Source organism: Choloepus didactylus, chromosome 9 (assembly GCF_015220235.1).
Source record: "Choloepus didactylus isolate mChoDid1 chromosome 9, mChoDid1.pri, whole genome shotgun sequence".
NCBI classification, from domain to species: domain Eukaryota; kingdom Metazoa; phylum Chordata; class Mammalia; order Pilosa; family Megalonychidae; genus Choloepus; species Choloepus didactylus.
The window spans coordinates 93,100,615-93,122,622 of NC_051315.1; the positions used below are offsets into that span (position 1 = coordinate 93,100,615).

At 40.9% G+C, this 22,008-nt stretch overlaps 1 protein-coding gene and 1 pseudogene across 1 annotated transcript in view; both read left to right on the forward strand.

The window, feature by feature from the left end:
• The window catches only part of CASP10 (caspase 10), a 45,185-nt gene extending 24,263 nt beyond the window's left edge, over nucleotides 1-20,922 (forward strand). Inside the window, exons 5-11 of the mRNA XM_037849974.1 lie at nucleotides 1,978-2,069; nucleotides 6,393-6,429; nucleotides 7,770-7,829; nucleotides 8,224-8,315; nucleotides 9,455-9,563; nucleotides 10,036-10,543; nucleotides 17,447-20,922. Of these exons, the coding sequence (XP_037705902.1) occupies nucleotides 1,978-2,069; nucleotides 6,393-6,429; nucleotides 7,770-7,829; nucleotides 8,224-8,315; nucleotides 9,455-9,563; nucleotides 10,036-10,543; nucleotides 17,447-17,582 (1,034 nt within the window). The 3' untranslated portion in view covers nucleotides 17,583-20,922. The remainder of the gene's footprint in view (nucleotides 1-1,977; nucleotides 2,070-6,392; nucleotides 6,430-7,769; nucleotides 7,830-8,223; nucleotides 8,316-9,454; nucleotides 9,564-10,035; nucleotides 10,544-17,446) is intronic.
• On the forward strand, nucleotides 14,846-15,906 carry LOC119544479 (annotated as a pseudogene).
• Nucleotides 20,923-22,008: the final 1,086 nt, after the last annotated feature.

Consider the following 22,008-nt stretch of genomic DNA (forward strand, 5'->3'; position numbering starts at 1 on the left):
GGAAGAAAATACACTGTTGTTAATTAACAAAATCTCAAACAATAACTAAAGCAATGAATAAATTTATGTAGAAGTTGTGAAGAATAGAAACATTTCTTCTTACCATCAAATTATCAAGTGAGAAATAAAAAGCAGGAAGTGGATGTCGAAAGATTATTTGGAATCCTCACTTGAACTCTAAACGCTGGGCTGTTTTGTTTTCCTGATCACACTGTAGTTTCCCGTAATGTGGTATCCAGCACGAAATAAATGTAGGGCAGGTGGGCATATTATTTTGGATATTTCAACTCTGGAGAAGGCATCCTAGTTTCTGTATAGTGAATGTTTACATTTGCCTCAGTGAGTCTTGAGGACTGAGCTTTATATCAGAAGAAGAGTTCTAATTTTGATTTCTCATTTGTACAATGTATTTGCTGTGCGATCTCTTGTTGGGTGTCAATTATTATTAATATGTTAATATTGACTTCCTACAGTCCTAAGGGGGCCTATTCCACCTTTTAGGATAAAAGACTGAAAAGACAGTAGGTATGAAGATTTTAGGCTCTTCTGCAAGTTAGCATCATTCAAAGTCCAAGTACACTGTATCTGATTAGGATATTAGCTTTCTATAAGGGCAACCTAGCTAATTTTCTGAGTTTTCTTGAGTCTTGGTGTTTAATATTTTAAATAAAAATTTTATTTAAATTTATTACTCAGAATAATGTATGATGATTATAATAAAAATTCAAATAAGGAAAACAATACAGAGTGTAAAAGGTAAAAATTTCTCTCTTCTTTCCCATTGCCAGTCCATTCCCTGGAGATAACTACTGTTTGGAGTATATTCTCATAGATTTTCTTCTATATTGAGACAATTATGTGTATATGGATATATATTTTCTTTAACTAAGATAGCACTAATCATATTCTCTAAATTTTGTTCCAACCTAATATATCTGACATTTTCCATGTATGTAACACAGATATAGTCAATTCTTTTTAATGGTTCCATAGAAATCCACTTTATGGATTTGTAACATAGTATATTTAATCACCACTTTTGAATGACTTCTCCTTTTCTTTCTTTTCTACTTTCTTTCCTTTTCCTTTCCCTTTCTCTTTCCCTCTCCCTTTCTTTTCTCTTCCTTCCCTCCTTCCTTTTTTTTTTTTTTTATTAAATTCAGTTTTATTGAAATACATTCACACACCATACAATCATCCATGGTATACAATCCACTGTCCACAGTATGATAACATAGTTATGTGTTCATCACCACAATCTATCTCTGAACATTTTCCTTACATCAGAAAGAACCAGAACGAGAATAAAAAATAAAAGTGAAAAAAGAACACCCAAATCATCCCCCATCCCATCCCATTTGTCCTTTAGTTTTTATCCCCATTTTTCTACTCATCCATACACTAGATAAAGGGGGTGTGATCCACAAGGTCTTCACAATCACACTGTCACCCCTTGTAATCTACATTATTATATAATTGTCTTCAGGAATCCAGACTGCTGGGGTAGAGTTTGGTAGTTTCAGGTATTTACTTCTAGCTATTCCAATACATTAAAACCTAAGAGGTCCCTCCTTCCTTTTTTGCAATTAGAATCTGAGTTTTGATTTTATTTCTTGAGGCTTTTGAAATTTCTGCTTGGCAATATCAGGCACATTAAGCACCATATGTTCTGAAACATATAGTAAGTACATAATATTTAATAAAGTAAATAGTAATTTTAAGGGACTAATAAAATACAAATATAAAAAGAACGAGAACAAAAAATAAGAAATAAAATATCAGAATACAAAGAATAAAAATATAGTAATAAAAATAATTTAAAAATCCATTTTTCCTGGGTATATATGTTGGCCTCCATAAGCAAATGCTATTATAAATCTATAGGCCCCTTTAAACTAATTTCTTTTGATGACTGGTTATCTTGAATTATGAATTGGAAGGTGATTGCTGTTTTCATATCTATAACTTTATTTCCAGCCTCCCAGGTAGTGATACCGCCTATAGACCAAGAAACCAAGTCATCGCCTCAAGAAGAGGAAGAACTAGTTTCCCAGTTCAATGGCTTGCTGGTAAATGGTTAACAACCAGCTCTACACCCTCCTCACCCACAGAAAGAAAGGAAGGAAAAAAAGCCCTGATTTGTAGCATTTGCTGACTTCCATGGTATAAATCCTATCATGGCCTATTTCAAACTACCAACATGATATCAACTAGATTGCAAAATTCCTGAAAATTTTAACAGGTGGCTCTCACTAGCCAGTTTGAGCTGACTCTGGTACATCACTAGGCTGCTTTGACATGGCTCTGCTCTCATCCGTGGGCTGTCATTAGGTTGGCGTACAACCTGGTGAGTCACTCAGAGCCCCATGCTTCCTTTAATGCTCTCCTCTCACCGTTTTGAAAATATGAAGAATGTATTAACAAGGGACCCCACATTTTCTTCTTTCCCTGGGTCATGCATATTACAAAGCTGGTCTGCTCCAGACGGCGGGAGCTTGGTTCCCCATAGTGCCCTGCCAAGGAAGGGTAGTAGAGGAGGGGACACCAGGAGAACGTGCAGTCTGTCCCTTGCAATGTGATCGTGGTCCTTGGGAGACACATGGCTCATTCCCTGGGATTTTATGTTTCTTCCCAGCGGTCTTGGGCTGTTCTCCTTTGCCAACCTCTATCAGCATCAATGATGTCAGTTTGGCCTTGAAAGCTTTATATTTTTTTCTTTAAAAAAGTTCGTTCATGGTTTCTTAACTATCATGATTCATATTTTTACATTTAATTTTTTTATTAGAGCAGTTGTAGATTTACAAAAAATCATGCAGATAGTATAGACTTCCCATATTATGTACCCCCCCACATTTTTCCCTATTATTAACATTTTGCATTAGTGTGATACCTTTGTTAAAATTGATGAAACAATATTATTATAATTTTACTATTAACTATGGTCCATAATTTACATTAGGGTTCACTCTCTGTGTTGTAAAGCTCTATTTTTTTTTAAATTTTATTCTGTAACATGTATACAGCCTCAAATTTCCCATTTTATCCACGTTGAATCATACAATTCATTGGTGTTAATTATATTCATAATGTTGTGCCACCACTACCATCGTTTACCAAAACTTTTCCATCACTCCAAACAGAAACTCTATACCAATTATACATCTAAATTTTAAAAGATAATTTTTTTCCTTCAGTATGAGATTCAATCTAGGAAGTCTCCTTTCATCTTGAACATTTCCACAACTTTTCTTCATCTTTTATGGCATTGACACTTTAGAATATTATAGTCACCCCTCAACTTTTATATAAAAAAATAGAATTTTCATCATTTTGGGTATGTGTGTGATGTTTCCTCTTGATTAGATTCAAGTTATACATTCTGGCCAGAATATTGCATAAGTGATGCATAGCTTTCTCAGGGCATCCCATTTGGAGGCTCCTGATGTCCACCCGCCCCCTCACTGGTGACACTAATTTTGATTATTTGATCAAGATGTTGTCTAATTTCTTCACTATATAGTAACTTTTTATAGAGTCACCAATTTTTTCCTTGCAACTAATAAGCAAGTCCTGGGGAGACATTTTAAGACCATGCAAATATCCCACTCCTTATCAAAATTTCCCCCTAAATTAGCATCTGTTGGTGATTCTTGTGTGATCCAATCTTCACTATGCTGGCTGCAAAGTAATGATTTTCCAGCTCCAGTATTCTTTCCATAGTTATAAGCCAGCACTCAGCATCCCACTGGAAGCAAAAACCCTCATTTATCCCCACAGAAATTTTTCTTTTTTAAAGAATGTGGTCTCCCAGCATTGATATTCCAGGATTCCCTGATTCTAAGTTAAATTGCCCACTAAAATTAATTCCCTTGCCATTTAAAAAAAAAATTCAGTTTTATTGAGATATATTCACATACCATACAATCATCCACAGTGTACAATCAGTTGTTCATAGTACCATCATGTCGTTGTGCATTCATTACCACAATCAATTTCTAAACATTTTCATTGCTCCAAAAATAATAAAAATAAGAATAAAAATAAAAGTAAAAAGGAACACCTCAAGCATTCCATTCCCCCAAACCACTCTATTTTTCATTTAGTTTTTGTACCCATTTTTCTACTCATCATTCCATACATTGGATAAAGGGAGTGTGAGCCACCAGGTTTTCGCAATCACACAGTCACACTGTCCCTTACAGTTTTTTAAAATCTTTTTTTAAAATTCAGTTTTATTGAGCTATATTCACATACCATACAATCATCCACACTGTACAATCAATTGTTCGCAGTACCATCATATAGTTGTGCATTCATCACTACAATCAATTTTTGAACATTTTCCTTACCCCAAAAATAATAAAAATAAGAATAAAAATAAAAGTAAAAAGGAACACCTCAAGCATTCCATTCCCCCATCCCACTCTATTTTTCATTTAATTTTTGTCCCCATTTTTCTACTCATCTGTCCATACACTGGATAAAGGGAGTCCTCACACTTTTATCAAATACTTTTGTGCTCAGATACAGACAGGCATGTAGAACACAGATACACAAATACACACATGATACTTTGCTCTGTGCCTCTTAGAAATTCAGGGGTGTCTAGGGGGTGTGCTCAGCCTTGGTCTTCGTAGTGCTGCTGTTCTGCTGAAGTTGGAGGATCCTGGGCATGGCCAGATGAAGATGGAGGATACTGAGGAGGTGCTGGAAGTGCCAAGAGTGGTGGGGGAACCTAACATTACATATGTTCTCATAGACTCTCAGGTTCAGAAGGTTATTTAGGGCAATCCTGCCCCTCTCCATGAAGAGATGGAAAAAGTAAATACTGGTAAATCTTTTTATGTTTCATAGACACTTGAGTGTTTTTCCTTATTTAAAAGAACACTACCAATAACTGGATTTAATGAGGAGAAATGTTCAAGCAACTCCCCCTAATCTGTTTTAAAAGCAAATCAATGTTTGGGGTATGGCATAGGGTTTTCTTAGAGAGAGACATTCCTGCATGCCATCACCTGACTTCTGACATTCCCAAGGGAGTCTCCCAGAGCTCTCAGTGTTGGCATAGGGCACTCTAACATTGGGAAAGATCTGGAAGTCCTCCACCCATAGGCTCCCCCAGGTGCTTAATCCTTGTTGCTTGTTTAATTTTTTGTTGCTTGATTTAATGTACATTTCCATCACAGAGAATCTAGCATTGACCGTGAAATGGGGGTGAATCTATCAGGGAGACATAACAGCAGCTTGGTATTTTTTTAAGGCCTCACTGGACCCCTGTTGAAAACAGTCTAAAGAAAACTGAGTGTGGCCAGGTTGTGGGTCATTCATTCCTCTCTGACACAAAAACTTGAAGGGGTCAACAGAGGATGCAACACTCTCAAGGAAAGAGAGGCAGACAGACCCTAAAGCTTAGTTTTTGTTCCTAATGATTTCATTAGCCCAAGGGAGGATATTAATCAAGGAAACTCAGGGCCCAGAGATGCTGGACAGAGCCCACTCTGGCCTCGGTGATGCCCTAATCCCAGAGGATTAGCTCAACTGCTTTCCAGACTAAACTGACAAAACCAGAAAGCAGCCTTGCCTGACCCTTGGATATTGCTGAAGATTCTAGGATTCTGAAGGAAAGGAAACTTGGTTTTTGAAAAGAAAGGCAGGAAGTCTTTCGGAAAGCGAAACTCTATTTCCTTTGCATTTGTTCCCTTGTCCAGGAAATTCCAGTGTTGTGCAGCCCTGGGAGTGAAGGCAAGGAGGCTTTGTCCTGGCTTCCCTCTCCTGGTGGGCTCCAGCCGAGAAGTGCCCCTAGTGCTTAGAGGTGACCTGGTGGGCACCTCACGTGGGCTAGTGGTGCTGCCCATCTCACAGCCAGTGGCAGGGTCAGCCCCTCTCCAGAATGCCTTGGCCATATCCTCTCTGGGTTTTTTGTGTAGCCAGCTAACGGCTAAGGCAGGGGGGTAGAGAGAGATGGGGAGAATGCAGAAAAGATGAGGATCTATCTCCCGTTTGTTATAAAAGAGGTAGCATACTAAAACACTATTCTTTACTTTGCTTCTTGCATTTAACAATACCTCTGCATCCTAGTCCACTGTGTGGATGTGCCATAGTTTTGTTGGTCACTCCCTATTGGAAGACATTGGGGTTATTTCCAGTCTCTAGTTATTCCAAATGCTGCAATGAATAAATGCCCTCGGGCACATGTCACTTTGTATGTTAGCCAGGGTGTCTTTGTGGACCCTCCTCTCTGGAAGGAGGGAGTTCATTCCCTTCCCGTTCCTCCCAATGACCTTTTCTGTGACTGGGGCTTGGGTATCCATCTTTCTCTGTGTCAACTCTAGATTTTCTCCTTCATCCTAACGTTGTGAATGCCCAACATGCATTTCCTGTTTCCTCAACAGAAGGAGCCCTGGAAAAATGAGCATGTGAGGAGTAATGGTAGGTATCTCGAATTCACTTTTTTCAACTTAGATCAGTATGGCAGGAATAGATATATTTGATATGTACCAATCAATGTGGGGTGACTTGGGAGAAGGCTTACAAATTAGTGGAGAATTCATTTCTTATCCCAATTCAGGGCAAGCTCCTGAATGTATGGATTATTCCAGGCTTTTCTGTGGGGGGGGGCTGGAGAGGGATGAGTGATTTCTACTGGGAAAACCTGGAATAGCAGCATCTGTTAAATGCTGGCAACAGCTCTCCCTACACTCTGCAGGATGAGATCACCCTCTGCGGGCAGGGAAGGAGCCCCGGGCAGGGCTGAACCCTCCCGGCCAGCAGTAACAGAGCACAAAGTACAGTCCCAGGAGACGTCCTCTATAGAGTGTTGTAGATCTAGGAGCTGCTTGCAGTTTTCAGGGGGAGAGAAGGAAGAGGGAGGGACTTGGCAATGGTATGGTTAGTGCCCTGAATCCCAGAATATGCCATTGGCCTAAATTGCTTCTGAACAAACAAGTATTTGGCATAGACTCTCTCTGAGGTGTAAAGTTTATGAAAGCCCATGTCTTTTTAATTTTTTTCTGGAATTTTAAGCTTCAGAGTCCAAGACTCACCACTTTCCTAGGAATCTCTATTTTATGCCTAACCTGGAGGTGGGCATGATATGATTATGAGGATTTTGCAGAAAGTGACCATTTATTGAGCACTTGTCATGTGCCAGGCACTGTTCTAAGAGCTGTCTAGGGTTTATCTCATTTAATGCCCTAACCTCTGGAAATAAGCAATATTCTTATTCCCATTTAATGATGAGGAAGTCAAGACCCAGGAGTTCAGACTTGGCTGAAGGTCAAGACCCTAGAAAGGAGTGGAGCTGAGATTTGAATCCAGCCGTCTGACTCTGAAGTCCTGACTGTACCACTTATGAGGTTGGGCCATGGCTCCATTCCCTGAATAGTAAAGGAGTTTCTTCCAGCTTTACAATTCTGTAGTTCCAAGGTTTAGACATGGCTTTTCCTGGAGCAATACCTTCTTCCCAAGATGCACAGCTGTTTACAGGTGCTCAATGCAACTTCAGCGTGGGTTGCTTTTGGTGTGTTCTCTGACCTGTAGAACCACTGCAGGAAGACTGGACTTGCTTTGCCTGGACTGAGCACTGAAGAGGGACCCTTACTCCTACTTAATTACTAACTCAAGCCACAGAGATGAGGGCAGAGCTTGCTGGATTCTACTAAAAACTTCCAAAAGTGGAAGAAGAAATTGGTTTCATGTTACTTTTTTCTGTTACTGTCATGTGACAACTAACCCATATGACTTCTTCTCTATGATAACTTCTTCTCCAGAGGAACCAGGGAGTTTGCTGGAACACTTTGAATCAGTGCAAACCTCATGCAATGCTAAAGGTAAGGCTAAGCTAATCCCAGTGCCTTGGGTTGATTTTGACCTTATTTTTCCCCTGTCCACTTGACTTTTCTTGGGGTCTGCCCAGCCCCTAAATGTCCAGTGACAGATAAAGGCTACTTCGGCCCAGGAAAGCCGGAGCTGACTTATATGCTCCTAACTCTCCATCCCACCCTCTGTCAAGGGCCTTGACTCCAACCCTGATATGTTAAAAGTAACAGAGGACATCAGCCACTCCTATCAGGAAAGGTGTGGTGGCTGAATTTAGGTCTCAGGAATGCCTTAAGGGAGAAAAAAAATTCTCCAGAGTCAGATGCTATATCAGAAATCCATAAGAAAGGAAATTATAGTGTTTGGAAAAAGATATTTGAAGAGTCTGAGCGCCTGTCTTTCTAGGTGACGGACCAACAAACTGTGCACTAACCCCTGTCTCCGTGGAGATGTTGGGAGCATCTGTCAACATTACAAATTCCCAGATCATCAAAAAGGTTTGAAGAGGGCCCAGCCCTCAACGACTTGGAGAGCTTGGGGCTGTTTGTTTCTGACCTGGTGCTTCCTCTCCCTGTGATTATCATTGTCCTTCCTGTCTTTTTCTGTAACCATCAGTGTGCTGACTTTTGGCCTTGGAAGTGACACTGTGGCTGTTTCAATAACACACAACCTTTGGGCTATTTCCGGCAGAGAGGAAGTTTCTTTTTTGACTGAAGCCCCTTCTTCTTTGGTTGTATCAAACGTGTACCATGTTTTCAGGTGATCATTTTAGCCACGTAGAGACTCTTCTGAAGCCAACTCAGCTAATTTGTGATCGCATGCTGTTTACAATAGCCATTAAAAATTCCTACCATGATCATATTATTTTTACATTCAGAAATAATGTTACAAAAGAAATGTCTGTTTTCAGAGGAATCAGATTACTCCAGGATCCTACCACCAGGAAAAAAAAATTACCAATTGATAATTTTGTTGTCTCATTAAATCCTTACCTATGATTTCTCTATTCTGCCAAATTCAATACAGTAGATGCTTTTGCATAAACCCTGGGTTTGTCAACTTTAAAGTACACATTCTGTTTTTTGACCGCAATAATTGAAATTCTCCAGTCAAACCAGGTGAAGCCTGAATTTTAATTGGGACTTGGCAGTCCACCTTGGAATTAATCAATTAATTCTAGACCAGCACCAGGATCTTGAGAACACTCTGTCTTGGGTCCTGGAGGTGGAACTGATTTTCAAATGGGAGGGGCTCAGATGCCTGAGAGGAGCTCACCTGGCCTAAAAGAAAGTGGCTGATCTTTAGTGTAAATGAGGTTCACCCCTTGTCCTGGGCTTTAGGACTTAAAAAGAATCTTTGAAATTATATTTGGATTACAGTTCGGCAGTAAAATTGAGGGTATGCCTGGTCAAAATCACTAGTCATTCTATATGTGATTTTAGAAATAATGTGGCACGTCAGGTATGTGCTCAATACAAGTTGGAGTGATCCAAGGGGTTTAGACTATAGTGTAAAAACAGTTTAAAAAACTGGCATTAAGAGATGTATACACGCTGCTGTAACTCAAATTGGACCTAGAAACACTTGACCCCTAAAGTGAGGATTCCTTAATGATTGGTTCTATCTTCTTTCAAAGGAGGCAGCTGTGTACAGGATGGATCGTAAACACAGAGGTTACTGTGTCATTGTCAACAACCAACACTTTATCTCACGGGCAGATAGAAAGGGAACCCATAAAGATGCTGGTAAGGAAGTCTGAAATAATCAAAGGCAAGTTGGGGATCTTAGGATCATTTTTTATTTTCATATGTTCTTTTTGTAATATCTTCTATTTAAATATAAAGCTGATATCCTAAATGTTTCTGAGCCACTTGTATATCCCTGGGTGTCACCAATCTTCTACAGAATGACAAGAGTCCCTGACCATTTATGACTCTGGTTTGGGGGCAGGTGGGAGCTCTGGCTCCACCACTAACTGTGTTTGTGGCCATGGGACAGTCCCTGGGCCTCAGATACCTCACCTGTGAAATAGAATCCTGCCTCACAGGATTGATACTTTAAGACTCAAGATGATGAGACAGCATTGTGGGTGCTGTAAGAAGCCACATTAACTGTAAAATGTTATTGTTATTATGAAAGTCATAAATATTCAAAGTTCAGAATATGTGCTGTGCATTTTTCTTTGTTTCACTTTCCCCATTCTCTCCCTTTTTACAGAGCACCTGTGGTCTGTGTTTCAGTGGCTTGGGTTCACAGTGCGGATGTACCACGACGTCACTAAAGTACACCTTGAGGAGGTTTTAGAGGAGTATAAGAGTCATCCAGGCCACACTGATGGGGACTGCTTTGTGTTCTGTGTCCTGACCCATGGGGAATTTGGAGGTGTCTACTCCTCAGATGAGGTCCTCATTCCCATTCGGACAATCATGTCTCACTTCACAGCCCAGCAGTGCCCTGGTTTGGCACACAAACCCAAACTCTTTTTCATCCAAGCCTGCCAAGGGGAACACACACAACCTTCAGTATCCATTGAAGCAGATGCTCTGAATCCTGAATATACATCCCCTCCCATCGGGGAGGAGAGCCTTCAGAACAGCATTCCCATCGAGGCAGATTTCTTGCTTGGCCTGGCCACTGTCCCTGGCTACGTGTCCTTTCGGCATGTGGAGAAAGGCAGTTGGTATATTCAATCTTTGTGTAATCATCTGAAGGACTTGGTCCCAAGGTGAGAGTCCTGAGTTGTTGCATACACCTACCTGTCCACCCATCCATTCATCCATCCATCCATCCATCCATCCATCCATCCATCCGACTTGTATTGAACACATACCTGGCAATTATGTATCTGGCAAAAAGAGAAAGATAGAGAGAAAAAAGACACAATCCCTACTCTCAAGTTATTCACAATCTAGAGGGGCAGACAAACAAGTAGATGGGGAAGGGCAACCCCCGATGGTACATATGCATTGTAAAGCATAGAGTGTTCAGGGAACATATAGGATGAGTACATCACCCAGACTTGGAGGATCAGGGAGGCTACAGATGACAGAGAGAAGTTAGGCAAGGAAGCAGGGTGAAGGACATGGTGGGCAGAGGGAGCAGCGTGAACAAAGGAACAGAGGCCTTTTAGTCAGCCCTTCATTCATTCATTCGTCAGTCGCTCATATTTACTGAGTGCCTTCTATATCCTACCTTTGGATTCTCTGACATTAAATTATCCTTGTTTTCTTGCCACTGATCTGGCAACTTCCTTTATGTTCCTGCCACATGCTCCTCACCCAGCTCCCTGGAAATGGACCTTCACCAAGGTTCTGCCCTGGACCCTTTTTCCTGCTCTCTTTCTACAACCCCTTGTGCCAGTTTGAATCTATTACGTTCTCCAAAAAGCCATGCTCTTTAATGCAATCTTATGGGGGCAGACTTATTAATCTTCTGATTAGGATGGGGTGTTTGATTAGGTTGTTTCCATGGAGATGTGACCCACCCAACTCTAGGGGAGACTTTTGATTAGATCATTTCCATGGAGGTGTGACCCCACCCATCCAGTGATTAGTTTTCTGGAGTACTTTAAGAATGCTTGCGGAGAGGAGAAGCTCAGAGAAGCTGTAAGAAACGTTTTGGAGAGAAGCTAATAGCCGACACAGACCCAGATGCTTGGATATGCTTGGAGATTCAGACAGAAGGACTTCTGGAGCTGCTAAGCTAAGAGATGAAGCCCAGAGTTTGCCCTGGAGAAGCTAAGAGAGGACCCCCCAGACACTTAAACGCCCTGGGAGAACAAGCAAAGATGATTGAGAGCTGAGAGAAGCTAAGAGAGACAGAAGCCCAGAGACATTTTGGAGAAAGCCATTTTGAAACCAGAACTGGACGCAAAGGACCAGCAGATGCCAGCCACATGCCTTCCTAGATGACAGAGGTGTTCCGGATGCCATCTGCCATTCTTCAGTGAAGGTATCCTCTTGTTGATGCCTTAGTTTGACCACTTCTATGGCCTTAGGACTATAAATTTGTAACCTAATAAATCCCGTTTATAAAAGGCAATCCTTTTCTGGTATTTTGCATAATGGCAGCTTTAGCAAACCGGAACACCTGTCTTGGCAACTTCAGCTCCACCTGACAGCCACTGGTACCTCCATGAAAATGTCTCCCAAATTGCCATCTCTGGTCTACTCATCTCTGAGTTCCTGGAGAGCAGAGATGCTGTTTCATTTGACTTTGTATCTTCAGATGCAGTGACTGACATACTGTTGAGTTCGATAACTATTTGTTGGACAGATGAATGGCTGACTGAATCAACCTTATTCTTAAGTTGACCCTACACATTTCTCACTGCCTGCCAGACATCCCGCCACTGTGTTGCCCTTGGACCTCACACTCAACACATGACCAGCCCTGAATTCATCTTTCCAGTCCCCACAGGAGCTCCTACTCCTGAACTGTCCATTTCCAAGAGTAGCCACAGTGCTCTTCCGGGAATTCAGGGATTGAAGCCTTGAGTCAACTTTGCTTTTCCCTCTTCTTTACCACCCTCTCTACCTTTCCCTACCATAGTCACCAATGACCAATGCCCATGGCTTCAGGAACAAGGCAATGTTTATTGATGGCCTACTGTGTGCCTGCTGTACATGGAGCACTGTTCTAGTTTGCTAATGCTGCCAGAATGCAAAACACCAGAAATGGATTGGCTTTTATAAAAGGGGGTTTATTTGGTTACAAAGTTACAGTCTTACGGCCAAGGTAAGTCATCAACAATCGGGCACCTTCACTGGAGGATGGCCAATGGTGTCCAGAAAACCTGTGTTAGCTGGGAAGGCATGTGGGTGGTGTGTGCTCCAGAGTTCTGGTTTCAAAATGGCTTTCTCCCAGGACGTTCCTCTCTAGGCTGCAGTTCCTCAAAAAATATCACTCTCAGTTGCTCTTGGGGCGTTTATCCTATCTTACCTTCTCCAGAGCAAAAGTCTGCTTTCAAAGGCCATCTCCAAAATGTCTCTGTAAGCTGCAGACTCTCTCTCAGCAATGTGTGTTCTTCAAATTGTCCCTCTTGGCTGTAGCAAGCTAGTGCCTTCTGTCTGAGCTTTTATAGAGCTCCAGTGAACTAATCAAGGCCCATGCTAAATGGGTGGGGCCGCACCTCCATGGAAATTATCCAATCAGAGTTATCACCTGCAGGTGGGTGGGGTGCATCTTCATGGAAATAACCCAATCCAAATGTTCTAACTTAATCAACACTAATACATCTGCCCCCACATGACTGCATCAAAGAACATGGCTTTTTCTGGGGGACACAATACATGCAAACTGGTACAGGCACCAACCTAGGGGCTGGTGGTCAAGTTGTGAACAAGAGAGACAAGATCCCTCACAGTCCAGTGCGGGGAAGACAAATAGTGAACATGTAGGTAGGTGAATATCTAAATTAATAAGCCAACTTCAAGTGGTGATACCTGCTATGTACAAAACAAAACAGGTTAATGGCATAGACTGAATGATGAGAAAGAGTCAGCCACAGGAAGATTTGGGGACAGAGAAAATAGCTAGTGTGAAGAGGGATGTGGGGACTGTGAACCAGGCAGGTCCTACATCCCCCACCTTAAAAATAATAGTGAGGAAGGATAGTATACTGGAGGAGGATAGTAGCAAAAAGACTACCACTGAAAAGGACAGTCGATGATATATGGAAGCCAGTGTTCTAAGTGCTTTACATGCATTACTGCATTTGATTCTTACAATTCCTGAAATGGGGACTCTTATGACCCCCATTTTAGGGCTAAGAAAACTGAGGCATACAGAAATAAGTAACCTGACCAAGACCACACAATGTGCAAGCAAGGGAGCCACGATTCAAACTTGAGTTCTGCTCAGCAACCATTTACATTCTGGTCAATGCTACACATCCTGTAAGCCCGGGCTCACATGCCATCCCTCTATGGAGCCTCTCTCCTCGCAGCCAGACGTTCTCTTTTTCTTCTCTGAACTTACAATGGAACTTTGATCTACCTTTCATATGTTGTTGATCACATTCTGCCTTGTATTATGATACTGTGCATATGCCATCCTTGTTAAATGTTTCATGTCTGCATTCTAAGTGTTCAAGTTCAGGAATTGTGTCATGTTAATCTTGTTCCCCTCCCAACACCAAGAGTAGGTGGGCATTATGAATAGTATGTTCTTTCTTTCTCTCTTTAGTCATCTATCTGTTTTAATTTCTCAGCTGCTAAAACAAATACCACACAATGGTTTGACTTACCAACAGGAATTTATTGGCTCAGAGTCTCAGAAGCTAGAAGGCTTTCTTCCTCCCAGGGTCAGTATCTTCTGGCTGGACAGCAATCTTTGGGAGCCTTCGGCTTTTCCGTCACAGGGCAGTACACATGGCGGTAGCTCCTCCTTTCTCTTTTGGGTTCCGTTGACTGCCAGCTTCTGGCTGCTCCCGTGGCTTCTCTGTCCATGTCCATTGCCTTTGCATATCACAACTTCAGCCGTATCGGGTGAAGGCCCACCCTCATGCAGTTTGGGCACGCCTTAATAACATCTTCCAAGTTCCTATTTACAAATGGGTTCACACCCACAGGACCAGCAGTTGGGACCTGAACATGCCTTTTGTGGTGGATATGGTTCAATCCTCAAAACTATTTATTATCATCTATCTATTGGCATGAAAGAAGAAATGGAAAAACAATTATATGCCAAACCCTTTGTGGACCAAGTACCTTATAATGCAAGATGTGATTATTATAATGTCTTTAGTCACTGTGTGTAGCACTGAAATATTTTTTATAACTTATCCTTTCTCTTTTAAGTTCAAAAGAAGTGTTTCTTTTTATTTAGCAAGATTCCAGTTAGAATTTTGGCATGTGAGAATAGGAAGGAGGAAAATGGGCTTGGGTGGCTCCTTGGTGGGTGGCGGTGGTGACCGTAGCAGATCCTCCTGGCCCTGTTAATGTTGGGGTCAGGCCTGGGGAGGATGGCGCCCTAGAGCCTGGCCTTCCTGGGATAGGGGTGGGAGGGGACACGGTGGGGACTGGCCATGTCAGAAGTGACCAGGAGTCTGCTGCAGCGCTGGGGTGCCAGTTTTAGGAAAGGCACCAACTTCAACCCTTGGGGCCAGCTGGTGGAAAAGATAGATGAGTATCAGGTATTAGCAAGACATCTATAAAAAGAGGCCCAAGCTCAACATAATAATTCTGAATTCACAGAAGAACAAAAGAAAACAATAGGCAAAATTGCAACATGCTTGGTATTATGAAGTGCAGCTTTATAGTCTACACAGTCCCGAGACGATTTTTAACTGGAGGATTTGAAGAAGCTAGAACCAATCTTAAAGAATATTCTTACATATAATAAAGAATTCCCATGTGATGTTCAGCCTGTCCCATTAAGAAGAATTTTAGCACCTGATGAAGAAGAGAATTTGGAATTTGAAGAAGATGAAGAGGAGGGTGGTTAGGCAGCTGGGTCTCCTGATTGCTTTCCCACTAGAGTTCCTGGTACCTTATTCCCAAGGTTGCCCTTGGAACCAGGAATGACATTACTCACTATCAGGATTGAGAAGATCGGTCTGAAAGATGCAGGGCAGTGCATTGATCCCTACATTACAGGTAGTGTAAAGGATCTGAATGGCATAAGCTTTAACTCCTGTGCAAGATACTCCCATGGCTTCAAGAAAAGAAGGTACATATGTTCATTTTAATGTGGACATTGAGCTCCAGAAGCATGCTGGGAAAAATTAACCAAAGCTGCAGCTATCTTCTTTGAATTCAAACACTACAAGCCTAAGAAAAGATTTTACCAGCACCAAGTGTTTTTCTTTCATGGAGATGGATGAAATTAAACCTGAACCAGTTGTAGAACTATACTATTGTTCTTTTAGCTGACTTTAAAAGAAAGACATTGCCATTACTGAACAAGAAAACACTTTATCTTCATCTGCATCAAACTTTGCAAAAGGAATGATCCTGACATGAATGCCCTGGAACTTCTGTGAATTTTACCACTCAGTTGAAACCATTGTAACTCTGTGTAGCATATTCACCCTTCAACAAGCAGGAAGTGAGCTGCACCCATGCCAGTAAGTCTGATACACAGCTGTGCCACAGAATTTCAGTAAAAGACTCATCTAGATATGGGCTTAATATAGATCTGGAGACATGTTTCTACTTTTCTATTAACTGTGCAATTCATAGTCTATTTTCTAATTTACCATTATTCCTACCCTGCCTCCTGTAACAATACTGTTGTGGGTAGGACCCGCTCATCTTCACACTCAATACAGCAAAAATAATGTGCTAGAGTTTACGCATTTGTGCACTCTTGCTCCAGTATGCTTTTTTGGTTTTTGAGTTAACTTCAAACTTTGGGTTGATGTGGGTAGGATAATATGAGACTGCTTTGGGAAGAATTAATTGGACCAGTTATGCTGCCTAAGTCTGGAAGATCGGTCTGGAAATTTATAAGCTGCTCCTCAGAGGTGGTTTAATGTCACCCTGATCTGAATGTTCCTGCTTAGATATTGTGTGCCGTGGCCAGATCAGTGTCCCATGTGGGAATGTGCCCCAACTGTATCCATGATTTTTCCAGATGACCAGGTTGTTTTTTAAAAGTGAGCTTATTTTTAGTCATGTTGATTAGCTGTTCTTCTACATCACATTGCTATTCTTTCTGATAATGATTCTAGGGCTAATGTTGGAATCATCTCAAAATAATTACATATTTTTATAAGTATTTAGCTACCATAAAATAGCTGACAGGTGGTTTTAAAATGTCTACTATATCATGTAGTCTAAAAATAATGAGTCAGATACTAACAAGATACTGCAGGAATAACTGCTGTTTTTCTGACAACTGATTGTGAAACTTTAAAGCTTGCATACCTTTTCCTCTAGTAGAGAGTATGCACATCTGGAAAGACACTCTATTTTCTTTTCTGATATAGGTAGAAAGGCTTGCCATTTATTTCCTATTTATACATTGATATTCAACCATATGAAAAGATGCAGATCATTAGCTTATTGTAATTTGACTATTTACATTACTTTTGATTGAATAATGGAGCATAAATAAAACTTTCATAGTACACATGAGGTGGATATTTGATACACAGAACTTTGATTCATGGTGGGCTTTCTGTAGGTTAGATATAGAACCCACATATTTTAATATTCAGTGTTTTAAATGAACAATGCTAGCATGAGGTGAATGCAGTGTCAGTACTTGGCCTGTTTTTAAACTGGCATGACCCTAGTCTTACAATTCAATATGTTTGCTTTTTAAATTAAGTAACCACAGTAAGTTGTTTTAGCCCTTGCACTTCAAGAGATCTAGTCTTTCAGTTGTCTATTAGGTCAATTCTGTTTATTAGGTAGATGGTGATAAAAACTGTATGAGCCTGAAAGAATCCTCAGCTAAATCTAATCTTCTCTCTTACCTTGATTGGATTAATTCCAAATTCTAAAACAATTCAATCCACAATAGTGCCAGAGAATGAAAATTTTGCCTTAATAAATCACTCTGTTCTTCACTTAAAAAGAAAGAATAGCAAGGAGCTATCTATTACAGAGTTAACTTTCTAAGACCTTGGTATATAGTTTCTGCCTCCTGATTGAAAATATTCTTTCTTCTCTGTCTGCAGACAGGAAGACATCTTATCCATCCTCACCGCTGTCAACAATGATGTGAGCCGACACGCGGACAAACATGGAAGAAAGAAACAGATGCCTCAGCCTGCTTTCACACTACGGAAAAAACTAGTATTTCCTGTTCCATAGGAAGCATGTTCCTTATAGTAGAGAGTTTTCAAAGACTCTTAGAGTCACAGACTCTTCAGTCATTTTGATCATCTCCTCTAACTCCCAACCAGTGTAGGAATCAGTGACAGATGCTGAGCTGGTCTCTAGTAATAGGAAATTCTAGTAATAGGAAATACCCCATTTTCTGGCACAGCCAATTCTGGGTTTGTTTTGTTTTGAAAACTCTAAATGTTAGAAAATTTCCATTATTGAAGACTTGGGTTGTAGCCTTGGCTTTAGTTGTGAAGTGGCTTGCATTTTGGTCCACCAGCCATTCATTGTTTACAGGATTTATTTTCTACCTAAGTGAACTGGAATGTCATGGGACATAGTTGGACATTATAAATATTCCCTTGCATATGCAGGGGCTCATGAAAAATGTCAGGGAATGAAGAACAGTAACTCTCAGTGGTGCCTGACTTTATAATTATTTACGGGAAAGTCAAATTCATTTACTATGAATTTGCTATGAGCAATATGTTTAACAACTTTTCTCGGTCAGTGAAGGATGGAGTGCTGCAAAGGAAAGAGCAAAAGCTCTGGAGGCAGTTTCTATTTTGTCCTGTGAATCCCTTGCCCCGAGACACTAACTAAATCAACCCTGGCTTTTTGAGCCTTATTTGAGAGAAAGTATTATCTGTTGAGAGGATTAAGAAGAATGCGTTTATGTGTGTCCTGAAGTGCAGAGAAGGCATTTAGGTGGTAGAGTCTTCTGTTATAACTTAACTGGAAATGTCAGGGTCTGATTTCCTTTGTACCTAATTCCAGCTGACTTAATCAGCAGCAAATTGGCACAAGCAATACTTAGTGACCCCTCTGGGTGAAGAGCTAGTTCTTTCCTCACCGGTTTAGAATGTCTCCAGCAGCAAGGAGGCCCGCACTTAGCTCTGAATCCAGGAGGGCAAAACACTATTGATGAAGATACCCTTCATCAGAAACATTTGGGGCTGGATATAAAAGTTGTGAACCTGTGGTCTATTTCATATTTCTGTTTTGCTGGAACTTACTGCTTGTGTGAGGTTAAATTCTAGAATCAGGAAACTTACTGTGAACTTTCTTTTCAGGAGACTCAGCAAGCAAAGGTCACTGGACACATGTGAGTCATAGGTGTACACGGGCACGGGGCATTCAGGCATCCTTGACTCGTTTCTCCTCAACAGGGTGTGTGCACACTTGACAGAGTGCACCCTGCCAGACTGTGTAAAACAGTATACTTGTCCGTATTTATGTATTTGTGTGTGTGTCTATGAAGTCAGAGCCCAGGAACAGAAAGTGGTTTGGTCACAGTTATTTGGCAGTGCACTATTGTGTTTCTAGAAGCTGCAGCCATTGACGGCTGAGACATTTCTAAAGGAATTGGGCAGATTGAGTGAGTTTCCTTTATGTTTTGCCTAGTTTTGCTGAACCTAAAAATTGCTGTAGTTTTTTTTTTTTTTTTTTTTACAAAACTTAGGCTATTGCCAAATAAAATGATAGACATGAAGACACTTGATAAAATATTACATAAATGTTGCAGTTATTTAATATTGATACTACTGGTGTTTATTATTAGAGATATTAGTCACCATAGCACCCTACTGGCCCCCACTTCAGGGACCCAGAATAGTGGTGGGCAGGTTTGATATCACGGGTGTAACCTTAGCAATATATTAGATTCTGATGGTGCTCAGGGGATGTGAAACACATAAGCTGCTGGTGCACTGTGGGTACTGACCAATCAGAACAGGCACTCAGTGGTTTAACAAGGGTGAATGCTATTGATTAGCAGCCCTTTTTCAATGATGCAGTCTCCACCGAGGCAAATTAGAGGTTTACCTCATTTTATATATAACTGTACCAGGCATGAATCACAAAATCTTCCAGGTGAAATACTTTCTGAGTGATCTAGCTAAGCCATTTTCATCTGGAATTCATGGACCCTAAGATGTGTGTGTGCATTTAGTCTCAGGGCCTATGAATTCTCCACCTTATTTTCTGAATGTTGTAATCCGTTTTTGGTGATAATCTTGAAAAGTTGATATAAGTGCATCCTGGCTTTCCTGGATAACCGCTTCGTATTTGAGCACTGCCACACAATGCCAGCACCCACATCTTGTTGCCTACAGAAAGTAATGAACTTTGCATTAAATTTTTTGTTGTTGCATGGTTGGGGGTCCATGGCTAGAAGGCCTCAGATTTATTGCCAGGTATGAGTGATTAATCTATTTGAAATCTTCTCCAGTCCATCCTCTCACCCCAGGACAGACTCCTACTCCACCACCCCTCACCTCTTCTTAACTCTTCTAGTGGAAGAAACTCACAACCACAGGTGGAGTCATAGATATGGGAGCTTGGAAAGACCCTGCTGATCCCGTGGTCCAGTCTTCGGAGCGTTAAGCTACTGGCCAAAATCTCACAGCATTAGTGCAGGAGCCTGCATCTCCTGATTTGCAAGCCTGTGCCTGTCAGCCACTGTTTCGTTTTTGGACAGCTTTAATTGTTCTTTTTGCTATTGGACTTAAAAGCTGCCTTCTTAGAACCTGCTTAGAATCATTGTCTCATTCTAAACTCTGGAGCCATACTAAACAAGTGTAAGCATCCTTTGGTGAGCTGTCTATTATTTGTGACAGGTTATTTAACTTTTTTTCTGATACAGTCTGGGTTTTGTTGGAAGTCTGTATTTGCTCTTGAGAATGTGTGAGAATGCACTGATACATTCTTGGCTTTGAACAGGATCTAAATTTCTGAAAATGGAACCCTTTAAAAAATTTAAAAATCAGGACAATTCCCTATTTAAAGACTCATTTGGCAATGCAAGCAGCCATTTCCTAAAATAACTGATGTGTAAATTTTCATTTTTAAAAGAGGGTTTACTAAAAAGTTTTTAAAATTGTTTTAATTTTTACTTTTTAAATTTAATTTTGAGTAGGTAACATCTCCATATTGTTCAAAGATAAAAACTATATGAATAGGTTTGCAAGAAAATCCTTGTCCCCATCTCTGTCCACCATATGCCCAGTGCCCCTAGTCCTGCTATTCCATACATAACCCCAAGGTTTCTTCATGCAAATGCAATGAATATAGGTAAATATTTTAAAAACAGCTTCTTTATTGAAACAGCACATACACTGTGAAACTCATCTCTCATTTGGTCTCATCTTAAATGATTCTGTAAGATGCTTGGGAAATACTGGTACAATTCTAGAGTGGGAATAACTTTGTGAGTTTTGTGGCCTGGGTACTTGTACATAAGAATTGACCACCATTAAAAGGAGTTTTTTTTTCTTTTACCTTTGAGTAAATATCCTTGATTTTGTTTAATAAACTGTTTTTCTGATTACACAGTTATATATGTGCTTCATGGAATATTTGGAAAATAAAAGAACACACAAAGAGGAATGAATTCATTTTGGTATATATTTTCCCATTATTTCACTTCACATTTTCCCTTGCTCTCCCCACCCCCATTTATTTATTTATGTATATTTTAATTTTGTTTGTGACATACATACAACACATTTCCCATTTTAACTTCTTTCAAATTCACAGTTCAATGTTTACAGTTTACAATGTTGTGCTACCATCATATCATCCAATACCAAATCTTTCCATCCTCCAAACAGAAATTCCGTACCCATGAATGATATTATCCTCTATGCCCTACCACCCCAATCATGTACCCGTAATAAACTCTGTCCTTACCAACATCTGTACTTCCACCCAAGTCTCAACTTCAAGCACGCCCCTCTCTGACAACCACCTCATTCCATCTCACTTCTTCCAGGACCCTCACTCCAGCAGTCTTCAGCATCACCACCCTACCTGCCATCTTCACACTATTAACACCCCCATGTCCTCCCTCCCTCCTTACCCAGCTTAGAGTCCATGTGTCATCATTAAACTCACTCGCTCACACCCTTTCTCAACATCCTCACCTCTCCTTACTCATGTGGCAGAATCCAAACTCGGGTTAATCTCGTATCTCCACTTACTCCAAGTTTGTACTGGGATTCCTGGATGTAACTGGTGTGAAAACAAGCAACGCTATATTCTGGTCTCATTTAAAACTGATGACCACGAGCCTCAAGCAGGCTTTCGGTGGTTCCCAGCAATCCTGTGAAATTCCCCTTTCTATGTCACCCCCCAGCTCTCTCAGACTATTTTACACCTTCTCTTGTCTTTTCAGACCTCTGTCACCCTCCACTCCTCACTTTTACTTGATGACCTCACTCATTTCACTAAGAAAAGGAAAGAAATCAGAAAAGATGTCCTCCTTCCACCACCAAGTCGACTGACTCCCCCTGCATCTTGACCCTTCTTGGCGGTTTTCTCTCCTGTCAGCAATGGGTCAGCTGTCTGTGCTGCTTGCTAAGGCCAAAGCGGCCTCCTGTGCACGACTGCCCCCTCCTTTCTCCTCTACCAGCTC